At 39.4% G+C, this 25,153-nt stretch overlaps 1 protein-coding gene across 2 annotated transcripts in view; it reads right to left on the bottom strand.

The window, feature by feature from the left end:
* Nucleotides 1-25,153, bottom strand: part of LOC129625327 (ankyrin repeat domain-containing protein 26-like) — a 79,157-nt gene that overhangs the window by 16,418 nt on the left and 37,586 nt on the right. For both annotated transcript variants that reach the window (XR_008701352.1, XM_055543477.1), the window contains exons 14-26: nucleotides 24,767-24,795; nucleotides 24,600-24,672; nucleotides 19,610-19,735; nucleotides 19,117-19,374; nucleotides 18,624-18,881; nucleotides 17,498-17,580; nucleotides 10,408-10,526; nucleotides 10,072-10,131; nucleotides 8,798-8,968; nucleotides 7,025-7,058; nucleotides 6,612-6,747; nucleotides 4,696-4,909; nucleotides 3,803-3,986 (exon numbers count right to left, since the gene is read on the bottom strand). Coding sequence is in view for 1 of the 2 variants with exons in the window: in XM_055543477.1 (XP_055399452.1) it covers nucleotides 3,803-3,986; nucleotides 4,696-4,909; nucleotides 6,612-6,747; nucleotides 7,025-7,058; nucleotides 8,798-8,968; nucleotides 10,072-10,131; nucleotides 10,408-10,526; nucleotides 17,498-17,580; nucleotides 18,624-18,881; nucleotides 19,117-19,374; nucleotides 19,610-19,735; nucleotides 24,600-24,672; nucleotides 24,767-24,795 (1,745 nt within the window). In the remaining variant the exon portion in view is untranslated. The remainder of the gene's footprint in view (nucleotides 1-3,802; nucleotides 3,987-4,695; nucleotides 4,910-6,611; nucleotides 6,748-7,024; nucleotides 7,059-8,797; nucleotides 8,969-10,071; nucleotides 10,132-10,407; nucleotides 10,527-17,497; nucleotides 17,581-18,623; nucleotides 18,882-19,116; nucleotides 19,375-19,609; nucleotides 19,736-24,599; nucleotides 24,673-24,766; nucleotides 24,796-25,153) is intronic.

The following is a 25,153-nucleotide window of genomic DNA, read 5'->3' on the forward strand; positions in this document are numbered from 1 at the left end:
ATACACCATTATATATAGACAAGTGTACATAAAATAACCACTAAGGATCTACTGTACAACATTAGGAACTACACTTAATATTCTACAAGAAGGATCTGAAAAGGAATATGTGTGTGTGATGTGTGTGTATGCAAAGAGTCATGTCCAACTCTTTGCAACCCCACAGACTATAGCCCGCCAGGCACCTCTGTTCATGGAATTCCCCAAGCAAGAATACTGGACAGGGCAGCTGCCGGGAGCCGGCGAGAGACATTCCACTCGTGACAAAGGTCATGAGGAAGGGGGCTCGGCATACGCAAAGGCGGGATCGAGCCTCGGGAGTGCCCCCGGATATTCTCGAGCATCTACCCCCCAAAAACCAGAGTCTGCCTACTTTATTGCTTTGTGCTCTCGCCTCTGACTTTACTGGGGGCTGTCCCCCACCACCATCTCACTCTCTCTGTCAAAGAGTTAACTTACAGCTCCAATTAATAAAGTTCCTGGGCAATTAGGAGTGTTTAAATCCAAACCCCTCAGGAGGCTCTCTAACTCGCCTGACAAGTTTACCCGGACACCTACAGCTATGCATACGATTGTTTACAGTCTCCCAGCCTCCAGAGGCACGGGAAGCTTAAGATATTCAAATAGCTTAGAGCCTCTCAGAGAATTAGAAACTGTCAGAATAAAACTAGTAAAAGATTTCATTGATGAGCCAATGTTTGTTGCCAAGTTTTCACATCCCCTGAATTGTATCCTTGAATGTGCATTAATTAATATAGTTGGTATGTAGAAAAAATAAGTAGTGGCCTGGTGTTAGTAACTTTAGACCCTTAAGGTAGTAAATTCTTTCCTTTGTAAACCCATTACACATCCACCCTATAGGAACGTAATCTTATCTTCGGAGGATGGCGCCAAACCTTAAAATAATTACTCTTAGAGAAAATAAGTCTTTGTTGATAAGTCCTTGTCAAGAGTCATAAAATGTTAATAGGCCTCTGGCCAGAAGATGATGTAAATCACCTAAACCATTTGTATACGATAAATCTGCAGGAAAGAAACCCTGGTTTTTGATAAGCATCAAAGACTGCTGATTTTGCATCCCCTATTGTCCTCTATGTGTAACTTAGGGTATAAAAGCCCCTGTTGAAAATAAAGCTATGGGCCTTGCTCACCAACGCTTGGTCTCCCCATGTCATTCTTCCCTTTAACTTCCAGCTGAGTGTCCATCTGGAGCGTGGATGTCCTCTGCGACCATTTATTTGCCTGGGCTTCTAAGACCCACTCGAGAAGGTGTCTAAGGTAGGGCACCTTCCGCTATTCGAGAGGGCGCCTGCGGCCTCCGTGGTCAGAGCTAACCTGGTGTCACGGGTTATATTGATTTTCTGCGTAAACCAAGCCACTCAGCTTCTTTTCTCCACTGAATTTTCCTACTGAGCTATCCTCATTCTATTCCTCTTTATTATATCTAATTAACATTTGAATAGGTCGCCTAGCCGTCTCTCCTTCGAATACCCTGGATCAGCCGGGGCTGGACCCCGGCAGGCAGCCATTTCCTTCTCCAGGGGATCTTCCCAACCTAAGACTCGAACCCAGGTCTCCTGCTTTGCACGTGGATTCTTTACTGTCTGAGCCAGCAGCGAAGCCCCATTTATATAATACACACACACGTACATATATGTCTGAATCACTGTGCTGTATACCTGAAACTGACACAATATTGTAAATCAACTGTGATTCAATAAACACCACCACTCGCTACCTTTAAAAACACTGCATCTAATACCTCCTATACAGCTACTTCACAGCAAAAGCCTTAGCTCTATATATATTTAAATAGACTATATTTTGTACAGAAATTGTTTTCTTGAGAATATGCTACCTCTCTAACATTTTAATAGGCAATTACAGACTTATGCCTTTTGACAACTGTACTAAGCACTTCTACAAACCTCAACTAAACTCATTAGCTATAATGATTCTGGAAAGGAAGAAGTTAAAACTATATAAGTAAGCTGCAGGCTTTTCACCAGGTCTTCTGACTCTGTTAGTCCTCTTACATCAAACCACAGTTACTTCTCTAGTACAAACATATCAATACAAAATAATCCTCCTATGTCATTCATGGTATATACACTAATGGTAAATGAGGTAAAATTTAGAGAGCTCTTCTTAGAGAACCATGAGATTATTTTCTGCTGCAATAACTTTCATTCTCTCTTCATGCTGTTTAAAATACCAAGATGGGGGAAATACAATGAGAAACACAATTATCACTAAATGTATACTATGGCATATGTATCACTGTTTTCAACAGTTCCTTGTACTGACACAGGACACTACACAGAGCAGAGGGTTCATTTTCTACAAGTACAAGAATGACTTCCGAAGTATGGTCTCTGAACTGCCTATAGATTTCCTCCTTACCTTCAGTGGAAGTGATAAACTAACATAATCATCTATCAAGGAAGGGAAATCACTACCAAATACCAGAATACCTACTATTAGTAACAAGAGTTTTTGATTTTCATTCCCTTGTTGGGAGCGGGGGCTTTTAAAACTGTATTCTAAAAAACCACCTTGTTAAAGTGTTCAAAAGTGTTTTTACAACTGATGTTGCAGCTTTTACAAACTGAAAAACTGTAAATGATGTGAAAGTGTCACTGACAGGATATTGGTTAAAGAAATGACAGTGGAGCCAAGAACGGACTCTGATTCAGACACTGAAGATGATGACGTGCATGGAGGGACAGACACGCTCACCCCAAAGCAGAGGGACTTGGTCGGGTAGCGCAGTCGATGGGGGCGCACACGTGGTCTGCCTGGACTAAACCACAATCAGGGTCCAGGCTCCTTTGAGACAGTCGTGAAGGATCTGAGATCAATTCCTATGGAAAATATTGAAGGCCTCTCCTTGGACGAGGCCATTGTCAGTCCCCACCTGACTGAGTTAGACAAATGGATTTGAATTACAAATAGTACTTTCCCGAGCTCTCCCTGAGAGGTTTTCGTTGTGGGAGATCTGCTGCTAGGACCTCGGGGATGGGACCCGGTCCGTGTCTGAGAGGGATATCGGCTGGGGGAGTGAATTCCTCTGCTTGAGATGCCACCTGACAACTCTTCAGAATGAAGGACAATCAACTTCGAGAGTGTTTGGTTTCTACCAATTGCTGGAAAAAAATCCCATGGGGAGCATTCCTGCACCTCTCGAGGATGCCAGTTAACACCTGTCCTTGAAGACTCTGCTGTGAGGGAGAACCCAGCTGGGAAAGTGGAGCCAGCTCTGAGCTGTTCACGGGGCAGGTGGCCTGGAGGGCTGATGGGCACAGAGGGAGGGGGTCCACGACTCTCAGCCACCTGCCGGATTGAAGGCCAGAGGCAACTTGATGTAAAATTAGGCACCACCTTCCCTCCCCACGCCCCTTCTCTTCTAGACCTATTCACTCGCCAATGGTCCCTCAAAGCAGAAGGATCTGTCGCCTGAGGCCAGTGGAGAGCTTAGCCTCCAGTTTCTACACCAATCTCAATCCTGTGGTTTCTCAGGAACTATTGTGTGAGCTACTGACGTGACCTCTTCCTCTCTCTGCTCGAAAAACTGCACCCAGCATTTCAGGATTATAGAATTCTTATTTCTGGCCTTGATACTTGGGGAATTTTGAATTTCTTTGCTTTTACTTTTAAAAAGTAACCTAAAATTTCCTCTAACACTAAATAAATGGCACAACACTCAGTAAAATGGTACTTTTCCAACATAAAGCGGGACATTATAAATAATATTGATGATATAGTGTTAGAAATTTGAAATTTTCACCACAGATTACTCTACCTGATTCCCATTATTTCTCATGGTCTTCAATTCCTTTTTGAGTGCTGGGAGAGTGAATTCTAGTTGCTGTTTCATTTCAATTTCTTTCCTATATTCGTCTTCTCTTCTTCTTAACTCCTCCCTCATTTTTTCATATAACATATCAGAATTTCTTCTATTCTCTTCTTCTTGCTTTAAGGTGAATCTGAAAGATTTAGAGAGCTCTTCTTAGAAAATCATGGGATTATTCACTCTTGCTGCAATAAATTTTGTTCCCTCTTCACAATGTTTAAAATAATAAAAATGGGGGGAATACAATGAAAAACACTTAATAATGATCACTGTTTTCATACAGAGGGTTAAGAATCAAATTGCATGAAAATTTGTTTTAATTTTGTCTTGAGAAAAATGGCTACTTCATACATCTGTGGGCAGGAATGTAAAGTAATATAAACTTTTTGAAGAACAGTTTAGAAATATAGATCACAAATATTTTGAAAACTTCTCATACTTTAACCAAATAAGGCAATATTATTAAAGACTAATGTATTCAAAATATATTAAAAAGGCAGAAATGAATTGATAGAAAAGATGTTCCTTGCAGTATTACATAGAATACAGAAAAGTGAAAAACAACTGAAAGTTAATTTGGTAAATAACTAATGGGATTTCCATTATGGTGGACTCCTGTATGGTCATGAAAATGATGATTTGGAAAAATATACATTAAGTTATTAGAAGCATTCACTGTTAAGAACCTGCTATATTATTTCCAAGAATTTCACACTCCACAATACATTTTCTCTCCTGTAAAATCCAAGAGGATAAGTTAGTCCTTATAGAACACCTACATCTCTGCAGTATTAAATGAAACAACAGTGCAAGTATTTCTTTAAAAGCGAGATGTACAGTACCTCAAGCTGCTGAGCTCTTGTTCCCACATTGCTTTCTGATGCTCTAACTGTGATTTTACTTCTTTGTTTTCTGACAGCTCTTTTTGTAGCCCACGAACCTTACTTTTCATTTTGTGATTTTTTTCTCTAAGTAGTTCCCAGTGCCTTCTTTGAAAATCTACTAATCTTTCACAGGAAAAAACTGCATCCCAAACCTTCAACAAGCTACCAGAATCTGCATGATGAACAAAACAAAGATAGAAACAAACAAACAAAAAAATTATGTGAGTAATTTTTGAATATAAAGAACTGTGCCTTTCACAGTTACTCATCCAGGCAATGAACAAATATTCTCTATAATGTGGAAGACATTATTCTAAGATCTGAAGATAAAACAGACGCCCCTGGCTCTTGTTCAGCTTGAAGTCTAGTACAAGAGAAAGACAAATCAAATGATTGTGACCTCACATAGATACTCTAAGAAAAGAGAGTTCTATGATCACATAACAGAACTTGACACAGACTGGGTCTAGGGAAGATTTCCCTGGGGAAGAGCTGTCACACTGAGAAATGAAGGACGAGCAGGAAGTAGGGAGCAGAGTAGCAGGAACAACCCTGTGGACAGTCTCCAGCTGCCATGTGTTTCTAACCGAGACAGAGTGAACAGCTACCAATTTACCTTCCTGAGTGGAGCGAGCAAAAAGAACACCGACAAAATACATTAAACAATGATTTTCATGACAAAGGACTTCAGGGAATGAAGGACAACGATCCTGGAAACACACGAGGTTACCCTAAGGAACGCCCCAGCTCACTGCCTGGAGAGAATTTCCAGGCCCCGACATGGGGAGAAGGGATGGCAGCTTAGTGCACCAGACTCCCCAAGTGGAGGTGATGAAGCTGAGAGTCTGGGGGAAACCAACGCGGGCAGAGATCACAGGTCAGAACCGTGGAGAGGAGAGAGCGGAACACAGGAAAAGGACCCCGGAGATCTGAGGAGGAGCCCCTCGGGTATTCAGCAGAGGAACGAAGAGTGCACATGTGTGAGAAACCGCCTGAGACCAGGGAGAGACCGTCTGAAAAGACTACAGGAAACCGTGCCTGGAGCTCACGCGCTCCCAGGGATTCTATCTAGCCTCCTGAGCCAGGCTGGAAACACTCCTACCTACCAGCAGAATGAACAGGGTAGTCAGCAAAGTCTGGCCTCCAAGGCAGGAAATAATCAGCCTGAGCCCCAGGGCCCCTCTGGATGCACCTAACACATCATGAGAAGCAAGAGCACAGAAGGATCTCTGGAAAACTCTCAATATTTGGAAACTAAGTCACACGGATCTAAATAACCCTTGGATCAAAGAGGTAATGAAAAGAGAAAGTACAAAGTATTTGGAACTGAAAGAAAATGAAAATGTTAAGACCAGCAGACATTTTAGGGAACTGACAAGCTGATTCTAGAATTCATGTAGAAAGAAGGGTGAAAACTCAAACCAGATGGAACCACACAATTGTGACCTTTAACCATGCAGCAAAGAGAGGCAACAGTTGGGCTTGAAGCAAGAGGGTAGCATGATGAGACCTGAATGTTTACAAATAGGCAATAATTACAGGTGCTGTGCAGACCGACATTCTGCCAGGTGGAGTGGCAGGGAAAGAAGTCCTGAGATTATTTCAGTGACTCTAGGAGGAAAATGATGCTGACCTGACGGTGGGTGGGGGCACAGGAAAGAAGAGTCAGCAGAAGGTACAGTGAGTGGGAAGGATCATAGGCCTGTGGCTCAGAGTATACACTCACGTTCATGTCCTTTTAACACAAGACAAACTTCTGGGATGCACAGCACTGTAACATATCCCTGGCTCTAGAGCAGAACTGACAAGGTGCGCATATATCACTGCTCTATACACAGACAGGCTTTCCGTTAACATTTACACTGAGGTCCTACCTTTACGCCCCACGTCGAGAGGTTCTACTTCCAACGGGGAATTCGTAGAGTAAAGCCCGTCGCCATCCTCAGAAACAGTCTCAGACGACTGAGTTAAGTCATCCAGGTCATTCACGTAATTAATTTGTTCTTTGACCTACACGTAAACAATACTGTTTCACAATGTCCTTAAAATATGTATAAATATACCAAGTGTACAGAGGTGATAAAACTCTGTACAAAACAAAAACAGACATTTCTTAAAAGAAGAGATTTTTATCAAAAGGATAACTTTATCAACAGTGTTTCTGAATGATGTGTTCAAGGTAAACTTCTCTACAACAAAGGAAGATTTTCTATTTTACCACAATTCCTTTGACAAAGTATTTTCGACAAGGATAATATTTTTGAAAGTTCATTTTTTTTTACTATACCTTCTTCTTTTCATACGGTGTTTTCCTTGCAGGCCTAAAAGAACAAATGATTCTTTTCAGGCTAATATTAAATATTCAAAAATACAAACAATACCTAAACTTTTTCATATAAACTCTTTGCATTGGCAAGTCATTGTCTATAAAGGATGCAGAAATAAATAAGAGCAGTATTAAAGGACACAGAAAATATATCAGTAATATTAATAAAGCATTAAAGTTAGATCCAAGGAAAAGGAAAAACATAAAGTTACTTGCGTTGTGTGATAGGAAACTATACCAGTGTTTTTGCACCTGTCCTTTTCCATAAGAGCTAACTTTTATGGCAATACGACCTATCTGGGAGGTATTCCTTCAGTCCTTCTAAGAAAGAAACCCATTTGAATAACCAAACTATTGGCTTTTGAGGACGTCTTATGCATCAGCCATGCATCATTAGAAGCACTTGCCATGTCCTAAAGGCATCTTCATCCCCACAGTCATTCTGGGAGATGGTACAGGAAGAAATGGAGCACACAAAGGCTGAGGAACGTGCCCAGGCCCACTCAGCATGTCACCAGCAGACCCAGAATTCAAACCCAGGAAGTCTGGCTTCAACACGGCTCTTCCAAAATATGCTGAGAAAGTAATATCGAAAAGCCTTTTTAAGCAATATGATAGCAAATGAATCTATAGGATTATTTCAGATCTAGCTATAGCTATAAATAATGATTTCTGAATCTTAAAACATATTTCTCAAAAATTAAAGACTTCAGAGGTAGGCAAGCCTGCAAATCTACTGTCAATACAGTTTTGTTTTCTGTAAAGAAATTCATCAATAGGCCTTCATTCACTCAATCTGCTGATTCTTCATGCATCTGACATACATGTATTGAGCACACAATACGTGTTAATGACACGCTTAGTAAAGGAAGCATGGGTTCTGTCATTTAGACCTTTGTCATGCAAAAGGAATAATTTGTGAAAGACTGCTAATAATGTTTTTCTATTGAATATAAACAAAATCTTCCCCTTTTCCCTGGAATCTATAAACAACTATGAAGTTAATATGATGTGATGTTTCAGAGCACCTTACAAAATCATAGCTACTCACCATGTTACTATCAACTAGAAACATCAAGGAATGACCATATCCTATTCAGTATAGCCTAAGTGTGTGTAAATTGACAATTATGTAATTTTTGAAAATCTATATGTGATAGAATTAACTTAAGCAATCATCTGCATATTCCATTACATAGGAATACTACACTTTGGAACCAATGAACAAGCCCTTACCATAAAACTATACATGAACAGAAGCATTACGTACAATTAGTTTACTGTAATAGTTTAAAGATAATGTCATACAGTCAATAAGCTTTCTAGTATTGGAAATGCAAACAAGACTAAACTAAATAAACATGCCCTCTGCTGGCTCATTTCCAAGAGCATCCATACTCTAGAAGCTGCCTTCTTAACATAAAACAAGAAACACCTGTGAACTCCACATTCCTCTTCAGTTACCATCCAGCTCTTCATTGCCTGTCCCAATAACATTCCCTACTGAATGTTTACGTGTATTCATTACAGTCCAGCTTCCAAGGGGACTATTTACTGAAATGACTTCCGGCCAAAGGCACTGGTCCTCACCTTAACCTTTCAGCAGTGTTCGTCCACTAGAGTGGAGCAATCTCTTGTCTTGGCCTGAGCACTGTATAATGCTGCTGTATTTCCAGAAGAAGTATTCAGTGCTAACATTTCTTCCCCTACAAACAAGCAATCTGGAGAATGTACCTGTCATCACCCTGATCCACTTCCCTTAAAATGCCGTCACCATTCGCGTGCAGCAGGCCACCAGTCAGTGCATTGGTCTTTTCAAATATCGGTGCCATCACACGTCCTTCCAGTGCCCATTTCTCATCATTCTTTTTCTTCACTCCCTTCCTGTGCACACCAGGATCGCTACTTTAAAAAGTCCAAAAAAAGCCAATGTTTTCTAATAATTCCACTAATAAAGAATAAAAAACCAATTCTTGTAAAATTCCAACTCTTACCCATCTTAAGTCATTGATTAATTCACAAAACAGTTATGAAGTACCAACCATATGCAAGAAAACAAATTCCTCCTTCAAACAGAGATATACAATTATGATACAATATGATATGTAAGAGTTGACATATGAAAGTGATAAGTGAAATAAGGAAGGATTTGCAGAAGAAGTGAAGACAGGAGGTCAAAAGGAAGAGAAAAGCAAGAAATCATTCCACTGGGAGATTAGAATATGAGTACACAGATCAGGCACAGGGCATCTAGGTTGTTTCCTAGGAACCTGGAAGGAAAAGTACAAAACACATGCGAGAAAGTAGAGAGATGCATCTGGAAAGACATTGGGAAGAACCTCAAGGGCTACACTGAAAACCTGGAGTCCACTGCCTAAACACCATGACTCTTAGACATGGGAGTCATAATTAGATTTACACTATATTTTTTTGTTTTGCTTTTAAATACAGTAATGTTTATTTTAGGAATTTCCCTGGTACTCCAGTGCTTAGGAATCTGCCTGCTGACGCAGGGGGCACAGGTTCGATCCCTGGGCAGGGAAGATAGCACATGCCGCAGAGCAATGAATCCTGTGCTCCACAACCACTGAAGCCAGCACCCTGGAGCCCACGTTCAGCATCAAGAGAAGCCACCACACTGAGAAGCCCAAGCACTGCAGATGCAAAGAACCAGTGCAGCCAAAAAAAAAAAAAAAAACTCAAAGAAAAAGGCAACGCTTAATTTAGATGATTTTTAAAATGACATGTGGCACATCCACCATGAAAGAAGAAATCAAATTTAGGTGGGGCGGGGTCAGTTTACTCGTAAACCACCCACATGTGTGACGTCAGCATCACGGATGAAAGGCAGGTGCCTCATCGGCTCTCCCGCCACCAACAGCGATCTGGCTCCATCCATGGACATACTCAAAGTGCTAGGAGAAAACTGCCAACCAAGAGTACTCTATCCAGAAAAGGTGTCTTTCAGAAATGAAGGAGAAATAAAAACTTTCCCAGACAAAGCAAACCTGAGGGAGTTCATCACCACTAGTCCCGCCTCATGAGAAATGCTGGAAGAAGTCCTCCGACTGAAATGAAAGGATGCTCATTAGTGACATAAATTTAACTTTACAACACACTGGTTAAGGCAAGTATGCAGTCAAATCCAGAATCCTCTAATACTGTAACACGGTGGTATGTTAACAAAGGAACTCTAGTATTAAGACTAAAGGACAAGAGTATTCAAAATAACTATATCCCTAGTAAAATATAAAATTCATAAATCACAAACATTAGCTCAAGTTAGAAATGATTTTACAGGAAAATAACAAATGACCTACTGTTAAATTTTGATATAGGCTTACCTATCAGAACCTTTATTCTCCATAGCAGGAAACGTCTGCTTGTTATTTCCTCCACTCTTTCTCTGCTGAATCAGTCGACTCTCATCAGCAGCATCTTTGTGCTTCTTTTCTTCTTCAACCTTTAATGAAAGTTTGACACTAAGAATAATCGCTATTACTTAATTCTAGAGACTCTGTTTTCAATTTATTATTTGACTCAGCATTTGCCCTGAGTTTAAGTGATAAAAATATATTTGTGCTTACATAAATTTTATCACTTACAAGTCACTGAAATTTTTGTAAAATGTGCTTCTTTCTGAGGGAAAGAAACAAAATTCCCCAAATCTCAAGAAAGGCTTTTTTAATAAGATACAATTATTCACATCCAGTCTTCCCCATCTGACTGGCAGAGATAGAGAAATAAAAACACACAACATCTGTCCTCTTCGGTCTTTACCACCTGGATTTTCCATTAAACAGTCAGATGTAGAGGATGTGACACCTTAGTGCCTCAGAAACAGAAAGGAAACTTTCTTCTTTCTGCACTAAAGCTATTCTTTCCCCACTGCCTTTTCTAATTCTTTTTTCATTTGGATCCAGGAGATAGCAAAAACCTGATGGTGTTCACTGAACTATATGAACCAAAGTTGACCAAAACACAAGGAGCAGAATGAAACTGAGGAGGTGTTAGTGTGGAATTCTGGAATATAAGTAATGCTTCCCAATTCCATATTCAGTAACCATCAAATTTTATAGCTAGAGGGTATGGAAATAACTATCTACCTTTGCCCCACTATTTACCAATAACAGCTTTAAAATAAAAAAAAAGTTAAATGATTTGTTCAAAGCCCCTAAAGTGGCATTCCCTAACATTTTATGGCACCAAAAGAGATGATACAATTCTATAATCTTGAATCTGATGAAATTAACAAATGAATTCCTCAAATGAATCAGATAAGTTAAAAGCGTGACTTTGGCAAAGTAATTTAATTCATTAGTTGGGGTAGGGTTCATTCTCCTTTTTCTTTAAAGGGGAATAGCTACATTTTTTTCTTTTTTTTTGTCTTACACAAAAGAGCAAGCAAGTTTAAAAACCTACTACTGAAGAAAGAAAAATCTCACAGCATCTCAAACCTCCGTTCTTTCCTTTGGAGATAAACACTTGATTTTTTTTTTTTTTTCTTTTTTTGCTGAGGGTTTATACTACCTATGGGCTTCCCTGGTGGCTCAGATGTTAAAGAATCTGCTTTCAATGCAGGAGACCTGGCTTCGATCCCTGGGTTGGGAAGATCCCGTGGAGAAGGGAACAGCTATCCTCTCCAATGATATTCTGGCCTGAAGAAATCCGTGGACAGGGGAGCCTGCCCAGCTACAGTCCATGGGGTCGCAAAGAGTCAGACATGACTGACCAACTCTCACACACACATATACTACCTATGTGATAAAATCACACATATCAAAACTTACTACATTTTAGTAAACAACATCATGAAGAGGTCTCTCTCAAAAGAGACATCTGAAAGTGGTGATTAAGGCATATGTGGGAGCGCATGTATTTGTTATTAAAAACATCCTGGCCATGTTGGATATCTAAGTGCCCAGGGACTGAGGAAAGCAGAAAAGATCACACATATTCAACCACAATGAAGAGATTAGAGGGAACACGTGTTTATGTCCCTTCTCTCAGTCACTGCTTTCTTCCCATTCCGTGGAAATGCAACTTATATTTAATCCAACAAAATTAAAAAAAAAAAAACACTGCAAAACCCTCGTTGATCATACTCCTTAAACACTTTCCTTGGTGCTTATTCTGGCTCTGAAGGTTACATGGTATACAGCTAAATGAGTTTCCCAGTCCATATGAAAGACTGACAGAGACAGAATTTGATTGATTGAAGGACAAAAGCCATGAAAACAGTTTCCTGAATTCCTATTATTTGGATGGCAGAAATAATCTATTTCTACACAATTACCTATTTAGATGACCCCACTTTATCCATAAGTAGAAAATCAAAATCGACCAGATCATCCAGAAAGGGAAAAACCAAAGCAAGAGCAAACGAATGTCTACCTCTTTTGGAAGCTGAATGTTCTCTTTTTCCAAAGCTAACAACACTACTTGTAACATGTCTATTGCATTCTTAAACCTCTGCATATCCTTCTGTAATTCTTCATTCAGATACACTTTGGATTCTCTGTGACTATTTGGTGGAGAAGAATTCCCATTTTCTAAATCGGGCTCCATGCTTTCATCCTCACTAGTACTGCAATTATCTGCATGCAGTAGCTTCTGGAACCAGTCCTGTATTGGTCTGCTTTTCTTATCAGTATTTTTAACGACAGCAGGAGTACCGTGACTTTTTATTTGAATTACGTGTTTCATCTTACCGGAGCAGACAAGCCACAGACTAGACCGACGTGTCTGTCCGATGTCTGTTTTCTGACTAGTGGGATTTTGCCTCATATTGTCTGACATTTACATATCAAACTCTTGGTCTTCTTTCACTTCAAATGTAACTACCTGGTCCCCTACTTTTTTATTTTCTGCATCATTATACAAACTCTCCTCATTTTTGGTAAACACATGTTCAATATCTAGTTTATCACTTTCAAGGTCTATTTTATTTTCACTGAAACAAAGCTTTGAAGATGACTGACAAGCATATCCTGGGGACCCATAGTTTATTCAAGGAAAAAACATTTTCAAGACTGGGTTCTTTTTGTTCAGGACATACTTGGAATACTAGATTCTTTACTGTCTGAGCCACCAGGGAAGCCCAACAATACTGGAGTGGGTACCCTATCCCTTCTCCAGGGAAATTTCCCGACCCAGGAATTGAACTGGGGTCTCCTGCATTGCAGGCAGATTCTTTACCAGCTGAGCTACCCAGGAAGCCCCTACATTCAGTTATATTATGTTCTAATATCCACCAAAGAAAGTGGATAAAGCATTTTTAGTAATATCTACTGATTTCCCACCCTGAAATGAAATAAATTAGAACATTATTATTTGTACCCTAAAAACAAAGGTCCAGTCTAGAAGGTTCGATTCTCTTAATAGGCAACTGGGTTGATTCTATGACCCTACTCTCTCCCTGAATGTTCATCCCAAGTCAGTTATGCCGAGATCACAGGCAGAATGAATCTTTCATCTTGGCATCAGTGGCTGGCGATTTCAACGGAAAACCTTGAGCCACTGGGAATGATTTCTCTTTACATGTATCTAGGTCAGGGGCTGTCATATTCATAATTTCAACTGCTTAATCTTATGATTCAGTATTTGATATCACCTTCTTAATCATGTAATGAAGTTATAAAAATGGAAGAAGTAAACAAGTCAGGAAATTTTTTTCCCTCAATTCCAAAGACGAACTATAAATTATAATAGATTCTAACAGTATTTTAAGTTGTATAATTAAAGTGCTATAAAAACTTTTAAATTATTATCTATCAATTCTAAAAAGGTAATTTTGTGGTTTTTTTTTTGTTTGTTTTAAATTTTATTTTATTTTTAAACTTTACATAATTGTATTAGTTTTGCCAAATATCAAAATGAATCTGCCACAGGTATACATGTGTTCCCCATCCTGAACCCTCCTCCCTCCTCCCTCCCCATACCATCCCTCTGGGTCGTCCCAGTGCACTAGCCTCCAGCATCCAGTATCGTGCATCGAACCTGGCCTGGCAACTCGTTTCATACATGATATTTTACATGTTTCAATGCCATTCTCCCAAATCTTCCCACCCTCTCCCTCTCCCACAGACTCCATAAGACTGTTCTATACATCAGTGTCTCTTTTGCTGTCTCGTACACAGGGTTATTGTTACCATCTTTCTAAATTCCATATATATGCGTTAGTATACTGTATTGGTGTTTTTCCTTCTGGCTTACTTCACTCTGTATAATAGGCTCCAGTTTCATCCACCTCATTAGAACTGATTCAAATGTATTCTTTTTAATGGCTGAGTACTACTCCATTGTGTATATGTACCATAGCTTTCTTATCCATTCATCTGCTGATGGACATCTAGGTTGCTTCCATGTCCTGGCTATTATAAACAGTGCTGCGATGAACACTGGGGTACACGTGTCTCTTTCCCTTCTGGTTTCCTCAGTGTGTATGCCCAGCAGTGGGATTGCTGGATCATAAGGCAGGTCTATTTCCAGTTTTTTAAGGAATCTCCACACTGTTCTCCATAGTGGCTGTACTAGTTTGCATTCCCACCAACAGTGGAAGAGGGTTCCCTTTTCTCCACACCCTCTCCAGCATTTATTGCTTGTAGACTTTTGGATCGCAGCCATTCTGGCTGGTGTGAAATGGTACCTCATAGTGGTTTTGATTTGCATTTCTTTGGTAATGAGTGATGTTGAGCATCTTTTCATGTGTTTGTTAGCCATCTGTATGTCTTCTTTGGAGAAATGTCTATTTAGTTCTTTGGCCCATTTTCTGATTGGGTCATTCATTTTTCTGGAGTTGAGCTGTAGGAGTTGCTTGTATATTTTTGAGATTAGTTGTTTGTCAGTTGCTTCATTTGCTATTATCTTCTCCCATTCTGAAGGCTGTCTTTTCACCTTGCTAATAGTTTCCTCTCATGTGCAGAAGCTTTTAAGGTTAATTAGGTCCCATTTGTTTATTTTTGCTTTTATTTCCAATATTCTGGGAGGTGGGTCATAGAGGATCCTGCTGTGATGTATGTCGGAGAGTGTTTTGCCTATGTTCTCTTCTAGGAGTTTTATAGTTTCTGGTCTTACGTTGAGATCTTTAATCCATTTTGAGTTTATTTTTGTGTATGGTGTTAGAAAGTGCTCTAGTTTCATTCTTTTACAAGTGGTTGACCAGAGTTCCCAGCACCACTTGTTAAAGAGATTGTCTTTAATCCATTGTATATTCTTGCCTCCTTTGTCAAAGATAAGGTGTCCATATGTGCGTGGATTGATCTCTGGGCTTTCTATTTTGTTCCATTGATCTATATTCCTGTCTTTGTGCCAGTACCATACTGTCTTGATAACTGTGGCTTTGTAGTAGAGCCTGAAGTCAGGTAGGTTGATTCCTCCAGTTCCATTCTTCTTTCTCAAGATCGCTTTGGCTATTCGAGGTTTTTTGTATTTCCATACAAATTGTGAAATTATTTGTTCTAGCTCTGTGAAGAATGCTGTTGGTAGCTTGATAGGGATTGCATTGAATCTATAGATTGCTTTGGGTAGTATACTCATTTTCACTATATTGATTCTTCCAATCCATGAACATGCTATATTTCTCCATCTGTTAGTGTCCTCTTTGATTTCTTTCACCAGTGTTGTAGAGTTTTCTATATATAGGTCTTTAGTTTCTTTAGGTAGATATATTCCTAAGTATTTTATTCTTTCCGTTGCAAGGGTGAATGCAATTGTTTCCTTAATTTCTCTTTCTGTTTTCTCATTATTAGTGTATAGGAATGCAAGGGATTTCTGGGTGTTGACTTTATATCCTGCAACTTTACTATAGTCATTGATTAGTTCTAGTAATTTTCTGGTGGAGTCTTTAAGGTTTTCTATGTAGAGGATCATGTCATCTGCAAATAGTGAGAGTTTTACTTCTTCTTTTCCAATTTGGATTCCTTTTATTTCTTTTTCTGCTCTGATTGCTGTGGCCAAAACTTCCAAAACTATGTTGAATAGTAATGGTGAAAGTGGGCACCCTTGTCTTGTTCCTGACTTTAGAGGAAATGCTTTCAATTTTTCACCATTGAGGATAATGTTTGCTGTGGGTTTGTCATATATAGCTTTGATTATGTTGAGGTATGTTCCTTCTATTCCTGCTTTCTGGAGAGTTTTGATCATAAATGGATGTTGAATTTTGTCAAAGGCTTTCTCTGCATCTATTGAGATAATCATATGGTTTTTATTTTTCAATTTGTTAATGTGGTGTATTACATTGATTGATTTGTGGATATTGAAGAATCCTTGCATCCCTGGGATAAAGCCCACTTGGTCATGGTGTATGATCTTTTTAATGTGTTGTTGGATTCTGATTGCTAGAATTTTGTTAAGGATTTTTGCATCTATGTTCATCAGTGATATTGGCCTGTAGTTTTCTTTTTTTGTGGGATCTTTGTCAGGTTTTGGTATTAGGGTGATGGTGGCCTCATAGAATGAGTTTGGAAGTTTACCATCCTCTGCAATTTTATGGAAGAGCTTGAGCAGGATAGGTGTTAGCTCTTCTCTAAATTTTTGGTAGAATTCAGCTGTGAAGCTGTCTGGACCTGGGCTTTTGTTTGCTGGAAGATTTTTGATTACAGTTTCAATTTCTGTGCTTGTGATGGGTCTGTTAAGATTTTCTATTTCTTCCTGGTCCAGTTTTGGAAAGTTGTACTTTTCTAAGAATTTGTCCATTTCTTCCACGTTGTCCATTTTATTGGCATATAATTGTTGATAGTAGTCTCTTATGATCCTTTGTATTTCTGTGTTGTCTGTTGTGATCTCTCCATTTTCGTTTCTAATTTTATTGATATGATTTTTCTCCCTTTGTTTCTTGATGAGTCTGGCTAATGATATGTCAATTTTATTTATCCTTTCAAAGAACCAGCTTTTGGTTTTGTTGATTTTTGCTATGGTCTCTTTTGTTTCTTTTGCATTTATTTCTGCTCTAAATTTTAAGATTTCTTTCCTTCTACTAACACTGGGGTTCTCCATTTCTTCCTTTTCTAGTTGCTTTAGGTGTAGAGTTAGGTTATTTATTTGACTTTTTTCTTGTTTCTTGAGGTGTGCCTGTATTGCTATGAACTTTCCCCTTAGGACTGCTTTTACCGTGTCCCACAGGTTTTGGGTTGTTGTGTTTTCATTTTCATTCGTTTCTATGCAAGTTTTGATTTCTTTTTTGATTTCTTCTGTGATTTGTTGGTTATTCAGCAGTGTGTTGTTCAGCCTCCATATGTTGGAATTTTTAATAGTTTTTCTCCTGTAATTGAGATCTAATCTTACTGCATTGTGGTCAGAAAAGATGCTTGGAATTAAAAAGGTAATTTTGAAAGGCAATTTTATTTGTTATGGACTCTGTTACACACTGTATTGTGTTGCTGAAGCATAGAAAATGGTATTAAACCAGAAATTTAAATTTATAGTTTTACTTACCTGTGTATGGTTATTTTCATCTCCATCAGGTTTTTCTTGTTCTCCCTCCAATATCACTTCCAAGTCTAGTTCTCCTGACAAATCTGCATGTTTAGTTAAAATTACTTAGAATATTTAGATAAAAGACATAATCTTTATTTAAAACACAGATTTAAAACATTGTATCAAATGACAGCTTAAGTCGATATTTGTCTTCAGATGAATATTTACTTCTTTAAGAAATACTTCCAATGATCAAAAACTTCAACAAACCATTTGGGAAACACCAGATGTCACCAGGATACAGACACACAAACACCTCAAAGGTTCATTCATGAATTCATCCAAGCATCAGTGAAAAAAACAATCAGACACTAAACAAAATTTCAAAATACAGGACAGACATATAAAGTTACAGTATATTCTCTTCTCTACTTCATCACAGTACCTTTTTAACAACACGCCAAGCTTCAACTGCATTATTATTCTTAGTTTACAAAATTCCTCTTACTTTTTATGCTTTTATCAATTCCTTCATCTGAAATGCTTCCCTGTACTCTTCTGACAAATTACTTTTCATCTCTTAAGACTCAACCTGCTTTGTGAAGTTGCCCTTGATTACAGCTATCTTTCCCCTGATAAAGAGGTATCCCTTTCCTTGTAGCTACCTTGGTACTTTGTAGATTTTTCTAGTGTACCTTTCTAGACTTCCTTAGTGATAGATATAGATCTGAGCTGTAAATTATTTCTCCACATGTCTATCCTCTTGGCTTTTAGACTGCAGAGGACAAGCTGTAAAAAATCACCTTAGTATAAATATTCTTTATTTTTTTCAATAATTACTTGTCTACCTAGGTCTCACAAAGAGTCCCAGAGTTCTAAATATAATCCTGCTACCCACCCTCAGATGTATGCTAAATACTAGCCTAAACGAACTTGCTTCCTCCAAACTCTGTTATTTATTATATTACTATGGTCAGAGGGAGAATGCAAGCACTTTGCTAAGAGATATTGTTTGGCTGCAGGTTGCATAAAAGGAGTCAGCACAAGGTAGATTTTGCCACAAAATCTAATCCAGAACTGTCAGAAGGGCGGTAAGGCTGTGCCCAGGTGGTGCATGGCTGAGTGCCCTGGGCTTCTGCATTACCTTCTTTGCTTCCTCTGTTTCCTGGCAGCGGGGACTGGCACGGGTGATGGGGCATGGAATTCCCTACCAGAAACACTGCTGCATTTTTCATCTTTTCTTTATCTGTTACAGTCTTCTGTCCGAGTTCTGTGGGTGCCGATTGATTTTTGGTCACTGATTGGAACGCCAACGGACGCTGATCATCACCTTTCAAATGCCTGGCTCTTTGACAAGTCTCACTATTGAGGCTCAAACTAGTCGAATCCCAATCTGAAAAATCTGAAAACAAAGTTTCCATTTATCAGGATCTGAGTAAGAATACAACTCTGACTACCTCGTACAAAGTCTTTCTTCAGAGAATCAGTTCCACGTCCCCCTTCCCCTCAAACTCACTACTCCTTCAGAGGTGACTCTATCTTACATGTCACTGTCATTCACGAAGAGACATTAACTAACATGTCTCATTTCTTCTACTTTTTATGTTCTAGTATTACTTTGATTCGATCTTTATTACCTTCTTTGCTTCCTCTGTTTCCTGGCAGCGGGGACTGGCACGGGTGATGGGGCATGGAATTCCCTACAAGAAACACTGCTGCATTTTTCATCTTTTCTTTATCTGCTACGGTCTTCTGTCCGAGTTCTGTGGGTGCCGATTGATTTTTGGTCACTGATTGGAACGCCAACGGACGCTGATCATCACCTTTCAAATGCCTGGCTCTTTGACAAGTCTCACTATTGAGGCTCAAACTAGTCGAATCCCAATCTGAAAAATCTGAAAACAAAGTTTCCATTTATCAGGATCTGAGTAAGAATACAACTCTGACTACCTCGTACAAAGTCTTTCTTCAGAGAATCAGTTCCACGTCCCCCTTCCCCTCAAACTCACTACTCCTTCAGAGGTGACTCTATCTTACATGTCACTGTCATTCACGAAGAGACATTAACTAACATGTCTCATTTCTTCTACTTTTTATGTTCTAGTATTACTTTGATTCGATCTTTATTACCTTCTTTGCTTCCTCTGTTTCCTGGCAGCGGGGACTGGCACGGGTGATGGGGCATGGAATTCCCTACAAGAAACACTGCTGCATTTTTCATCTTTTCTTTATCTGCTACGGTCTTCTGTCCGAGTTCTGTGGGTGCCAATTGGTTTTTGGTCATTGATTGGGACGCCAACGGACGCTGATCATCACCTTTCAAATGCCTGGCTCTTTGACAAATCTCACTATTGAAGCTCAAACTAGTCGAATCCCAATCTGAAAAATCTGAAAACAAAGTCTCCATTTATCAGGATCTGAGTAAGAATACAACTCTGTCTACCTGTATTTCATAAGAACTTTATTATTATTTTCCTTCAACATACAAATATTTTATTAACAAAATTCATCTCTATTTTACATTTAATTTTGCATGATAATATTGTGTGTTCTAGAGACCATGGTTTTAAAAACACTTTTAATGAGTGGTACTACTTTCATTAATGGTAGAAACCTAGACAACACATTAAAAAGCAAAGACATCACTTTGCTGACAAAGGTCCGTACAGGCAAAGCTCTGGTTTTTTCAGTAGTCGCATGTGACAGTTGGACCACAAAGAAGACTGAGCACCAAAGAATTGATGCTTTCAAATTGTGCTGGAGAGACTCTTGAGAGTCCCCTGGACAGCAAAGAGATCAAACCAGTCAATCCTAAGGGAGATCAACCCTGAATATTCATTGGAAGGACTGATGCTGAAGCTGAAGCTTCAATACTTGGCACACCTGATGTGAACAGCTGGCTCACCGGAAAAGCACCTGATGCTGGGAAAGACTGAGGGCAGGATGAGAAGGGGAGGGCAAGAAGAGAAGGGGGCGGCAGAGGATGAGATGGTTGGACAGCATCGCTGATTCAATGGACATGAACTTGGGTGAACTCCGGGAGATGGTGAGGGACAGAGAGGCCTGGCTGCAGTCCATGGGGTCACAAAGAGTTGGGCACGACTTAGCGACTGAATACCACCACCATCAACAACTACTTTAATTTCAATGAGACAGTCTTTCCTCAATGTAGAAATATCTTCAGAACTCATTTTTAAAGCCTTGGATAAACGTCATAACCTGGAGAAGGAAATGGCAACCCACTCCAGTATTCTTGCCTCTTGCCTGGAAAATCTCTTGGACAGAGGATCCTGGCGGGCTATAGTCCATGAGGTTGCAGTGGTTGAACACAACTTAGCGACTAAACAAAAATATCATAAACTTCTATAAGAAATGATAGCCTGGTGTGTGACTAATTGTTTCCATGTGAAAACAGGTAAGTCTAGGACCACACTGGATCCAAAGAGCACAGAGGGAAGACAGGAATGAATACACCACAAAAAACTAAAACGGTCAGATCTAAATTTCTTAAGAGAAGTCAAAGAAACAAGCAAGAAATGTAAAAGTGAAACTTAAAACCCTGGGTCAACACAAGGGCCCCTTTATCATTTTACATCCAACCACTTCAATGTTTTAAAACAGTGGTTCTCAAGTGTCCCCTCAGAATTGCTGAAGTCCAGAGACCCATCGAGTCAGGGGGTCCAAGAGGTCAGAACTATTTTCACAACAACAGTAAACATTACTTCCATTCTCATTCTACTCTGAGGGCACAGTGGAGTTCTTCAGAGACACAATATGTGATATCATAACACTAAGACTAATGGAATTAGCAACTATGATTGTGTGTGCTTGTATTTTAAGTTTTTCAGTTTTATTTTCCAATATAGTGAACAACAATAGACTTAAACAAAGTTCCTTGGAATTTTCAATAATCTTTAGAAGTATAAAAGGATCCTAAAGCCAAAAACTTTCAGAATCACTGTTTTTTTTTTTTTTAAGTGTTATTTTTGAAATTGCTTTTTTTTTTAAATTTTATTTTATTTTTAAACTTTACATAATTGTATTAGTTTTGCCAAATATCAAAATGAATCCACCACAGGTATATATGTGTTCCCCATCCTGAACCCTCCTCCCTCCTCCCTCCCCATTCCATCCCTCTGGGTCCTCCCAGTGCACCAGCCCCAAGCATCCAGTATCGTGCATCGAACCTGGACTGGCAACTCGTTTCATACATGATATTTCACATGTTTCAATGCCATTCTCCCAAATCTTCCCACCCTCTCCCTCTCCCACAGAGTCCATAAGACTGTTCTATACATCAGTGTCTCTTTTGCTGTCTCGTACACAGGGTTATTGTTACCATCTTTCTAAATTCCATATATATGCGTTAGTATACTGTATTGGTGTTTCTCTTTCTGGCTTACTTCACTCTGTATAATAGGCTCCAGTTTCATCCACCTCATTAGAACTGATTCAAATGTATTCTTTTTAATGGCTGAGTAATACTCCATTGTGTATATGTACCATAGCTTTCTTATCCATTCATCTGCTGATGGACATCTAGGTTGCTTCCATGTCCTGGCTATTATAAACAGTGCTGCGATGAACATTGGGGTACACGTGTCTCTTTCCCTTCTGGTTTCCTCAGTGTGTATGCCCAGCAGTGGGATTGCTGGATCATAAGGCAGGTCTATTCCCAGTTTTTTAAGGAATCTCCACACTGTTCTCCATAGTGGCTGTACTAGTTTGCATTCCCACCAACAGTGGAAGAGGGTTCCCTTTTCTCCACACCCTCTCCAGCATTTATTACTTGTAGACTTTTGGATCGCAGCCGTTCTGACTGGTGTGAAATGGTACCTCATAGTGGTTTTGATTTGCATTTCCCTGATAATGAGTGATGTTGAGCATCTTTTCATGTGTTTGTTAGCCATCTGTATGTCTTCTTTGGAGAAATGTCTATTTAGTTCTTTGGCCCATTTTCTGATTGGGTCATTTATTTTTCTGGAGTTGAGCTGTAGGAGTTGCTTGTATATTCTCGAGATTAGTTGTTTGTCAGTTGCTTCATTTGCTATTATCTTCTCCCATTCTGAAGGCTGCCTTTTCACCTTGCTAATAGTTTCCTTTGATGTGCAGAAGCTTTTAATAGAATCACTGTTTTAAAACATTATGTCTATCGAATCTAAGGTATGATTACTTCCCCTACTTCTAATAATCAAAGATACCACACACACACACACACACACAGTCTGCTAATCAAAACATCTGATCGGCCTACATTCACCTGTGTATCGACACTAAAATGAAATAATTATAAGCAGAACTACAACTGATATTAGCAAGTGAAGCTTTACTCTAGGTAAAGGTCAGAGATCAATTAAGCATTTTTGGACACTGGAAAAATCTTCAGTTCTGTTCAGTGGCTCAGTCCTGTCCGACTCTTTGTGACCGCATGAATTGCAGCACGCCAGGCCTCCCTGTCCATCACCAACTCCCGGAGTTCACTCAGACTCATGTCCATCGAGTCAGTGATGCCATCCAGCCATCTCATCCTCTGTCATCCCCTTCTCCTCCTGCCCCCAATCCCTCCCAGCATCCAAGTCTTTTCCAATGAGTCAACTCTTCACATGAGGTGGCCAAAGTACTGGAGTTTCAGCTTTAGCATCATTCCTTCCAAAGAAATCCCAGGGCTGATCTTCTTCAGAATGGACTGGTTGGATCTCCCTGCAGTCCAAGGGACTCTCAAGAGTCTTCTCCAACACCACAGTTCAAAAGCATCAATTCTTCGGCGCTCAGTCTTCTTCACAGTCCAACTCTCACATGTGTAGGAAAAACCATAGCCTTGACTAGACGGACCTTTTTTGGCAAAGTAATCTCTGCTTTTCAATACGCTATGTAGGTTGGTCATAACTTTCCTTCCAAGGAGTAAGTGTCTTTTAATTTCATGGCTGAAAACACCATCTGCAGTGATTTTGGAGCCCCCAAAAATAAAGTCTGACAATGTTTCTACTGTTTCCCCATCTATTTGCCATGAAGTGATGGGACCGGATGCCATGATCTTAGTTTGCTGAATGTTGAGCTTTAAGCCAACTTTTTCAGTCTCCTCTTTCACTTTCATCAAGAGGCTTTTTAGTTCCTCTTCACTTTCTGCCATAAGGGTGGTGTCATCTGCATATCCGAGGTTATTGATATTTCTCCCAGCAATCTTGATTCCAGCTTGTGCTTCTTCCAGCCCAGCGTTTCTCATGATGTACTCTGCCTATAAGTTAAATAAGCAGGGTGACAATATACAGCCTTGGCATACTCCTTTTCCTATTAGGAACAAGTCTGTTGTTCCATGTCCAGTTCTAACTGTTGCTTCCTGACCTGCATACAGGTTTTTCAAGAGGTAGGTCAGGTGGTCTGGTATTCCCATCTCTTTCAGAATTTTCCACAGTTTATTGTGATCCACACAGTCAAAGGCTTTGGCATAGTCAATAAAGCAGAAATAGATGTTTTTCTGGAACTCTCTTGCTTTTTCGATGATCCAGCGGATATTGGCAATTTGATCTCTGGTTCCTCTGCCTTTTCTAAACCCAGCTTGAACATCTGGAAGTTCACGGTTCACATACTGCTGAAGCCTGGCTCGGAGAATTTTGAGCATTACTTTACTAGCGTATGAGATGAGTGCAATTGTGTGGTAGTTTGAACATTCTTTGGCATTGCCTTTCTTTGGGATTGGAATGAAAACTGACCTTTTCCAGTCCTATGGCCATTGCCGAGTTTTCCAAATCTGCTGAAAAATCTTAGGGTCTAATAATTAATCTCTGAGAATTCCTGAGAATACGGAGATTCCAAACTGAGAACTTAAGGGTATTGAAACATATACAGAAACATCTTGAGTTCAAGCTTACATTTTAAACATTTCTTGTTCATATGCTTGTAAATATCTTTTTTTTCAAAACATGGATACCAACAATAACATTTGCCTTATGTATGTCCAGTTCTTCAACTAAATTTGCAAAAAGAAGTCAGGAGTACGAAGAGCTAGCATTTCAAATATTTCAGTGTCCCTCCTTCCAGAAGGGACTTCCCTGATGGCTCGATGGTAAAGCATCTGCCAGCAATGCAGCAGCCAGAGTTAAGTGTGTATTGCAAAATTTACCTGAATTAGATGTTTGTGGTTTCTTCATTCCGACTGTTTTATTAGGAACAGAATCTTTCACTCTGACTGCAGGCTGAATTGGTTTGGAAACAAGTTGATTAATAAATAATGTACATATGATACAATCCACAGTTCATAATTCAAGATAAAAGTATACGTGTTTGTACCTTCACATTAGGACATTTCTCAGGAGAAGCTAAAAGGCAAAAGGGACACAGAGTTAATTACATGTAAACATGAAAGCCAGCTGTACATCCAGGCAGAGTTAGTACCGAGCAGAATCCTCGTGCTCAGCCTTGACATTGAATACATTCTGTTTCAGTGTCTTGTTTTTAGGGGGATGTTAGGACACAGGCAAGACAGACATAGGAATCCATTATAGATAGTGAAGAAAAAACAGGAATACAGGTTTACCAAAACATGCAGTAAGATTCCAAAAGTAACATCATGTTTTCAATGACTTCAGAAAATATTAAAGAGTACATAGACCAATGTGAATGTGCTGACTGATGAGGAGAAAATTAATCTTAATCAGAGGAGCAAATCATGACCCC

This window comes from Bubalus kerabau, chromosome 13 (genome assembly GCF_029407905.1).
Source record: "Bubalus kerabau isolate K-KA32 ecotype Philippines breed swamp buffalo chromosome 13, PCC_UOA_SB_1v2, whole genome shotgun sequence".
In the NCBI taxonomy this organism is placed as follows: Eukaryota; Metazoa; Chordata; class Mammalia; order Artiodactyla; family Bovidae; genus Bubalus; species Bubalus kerabau.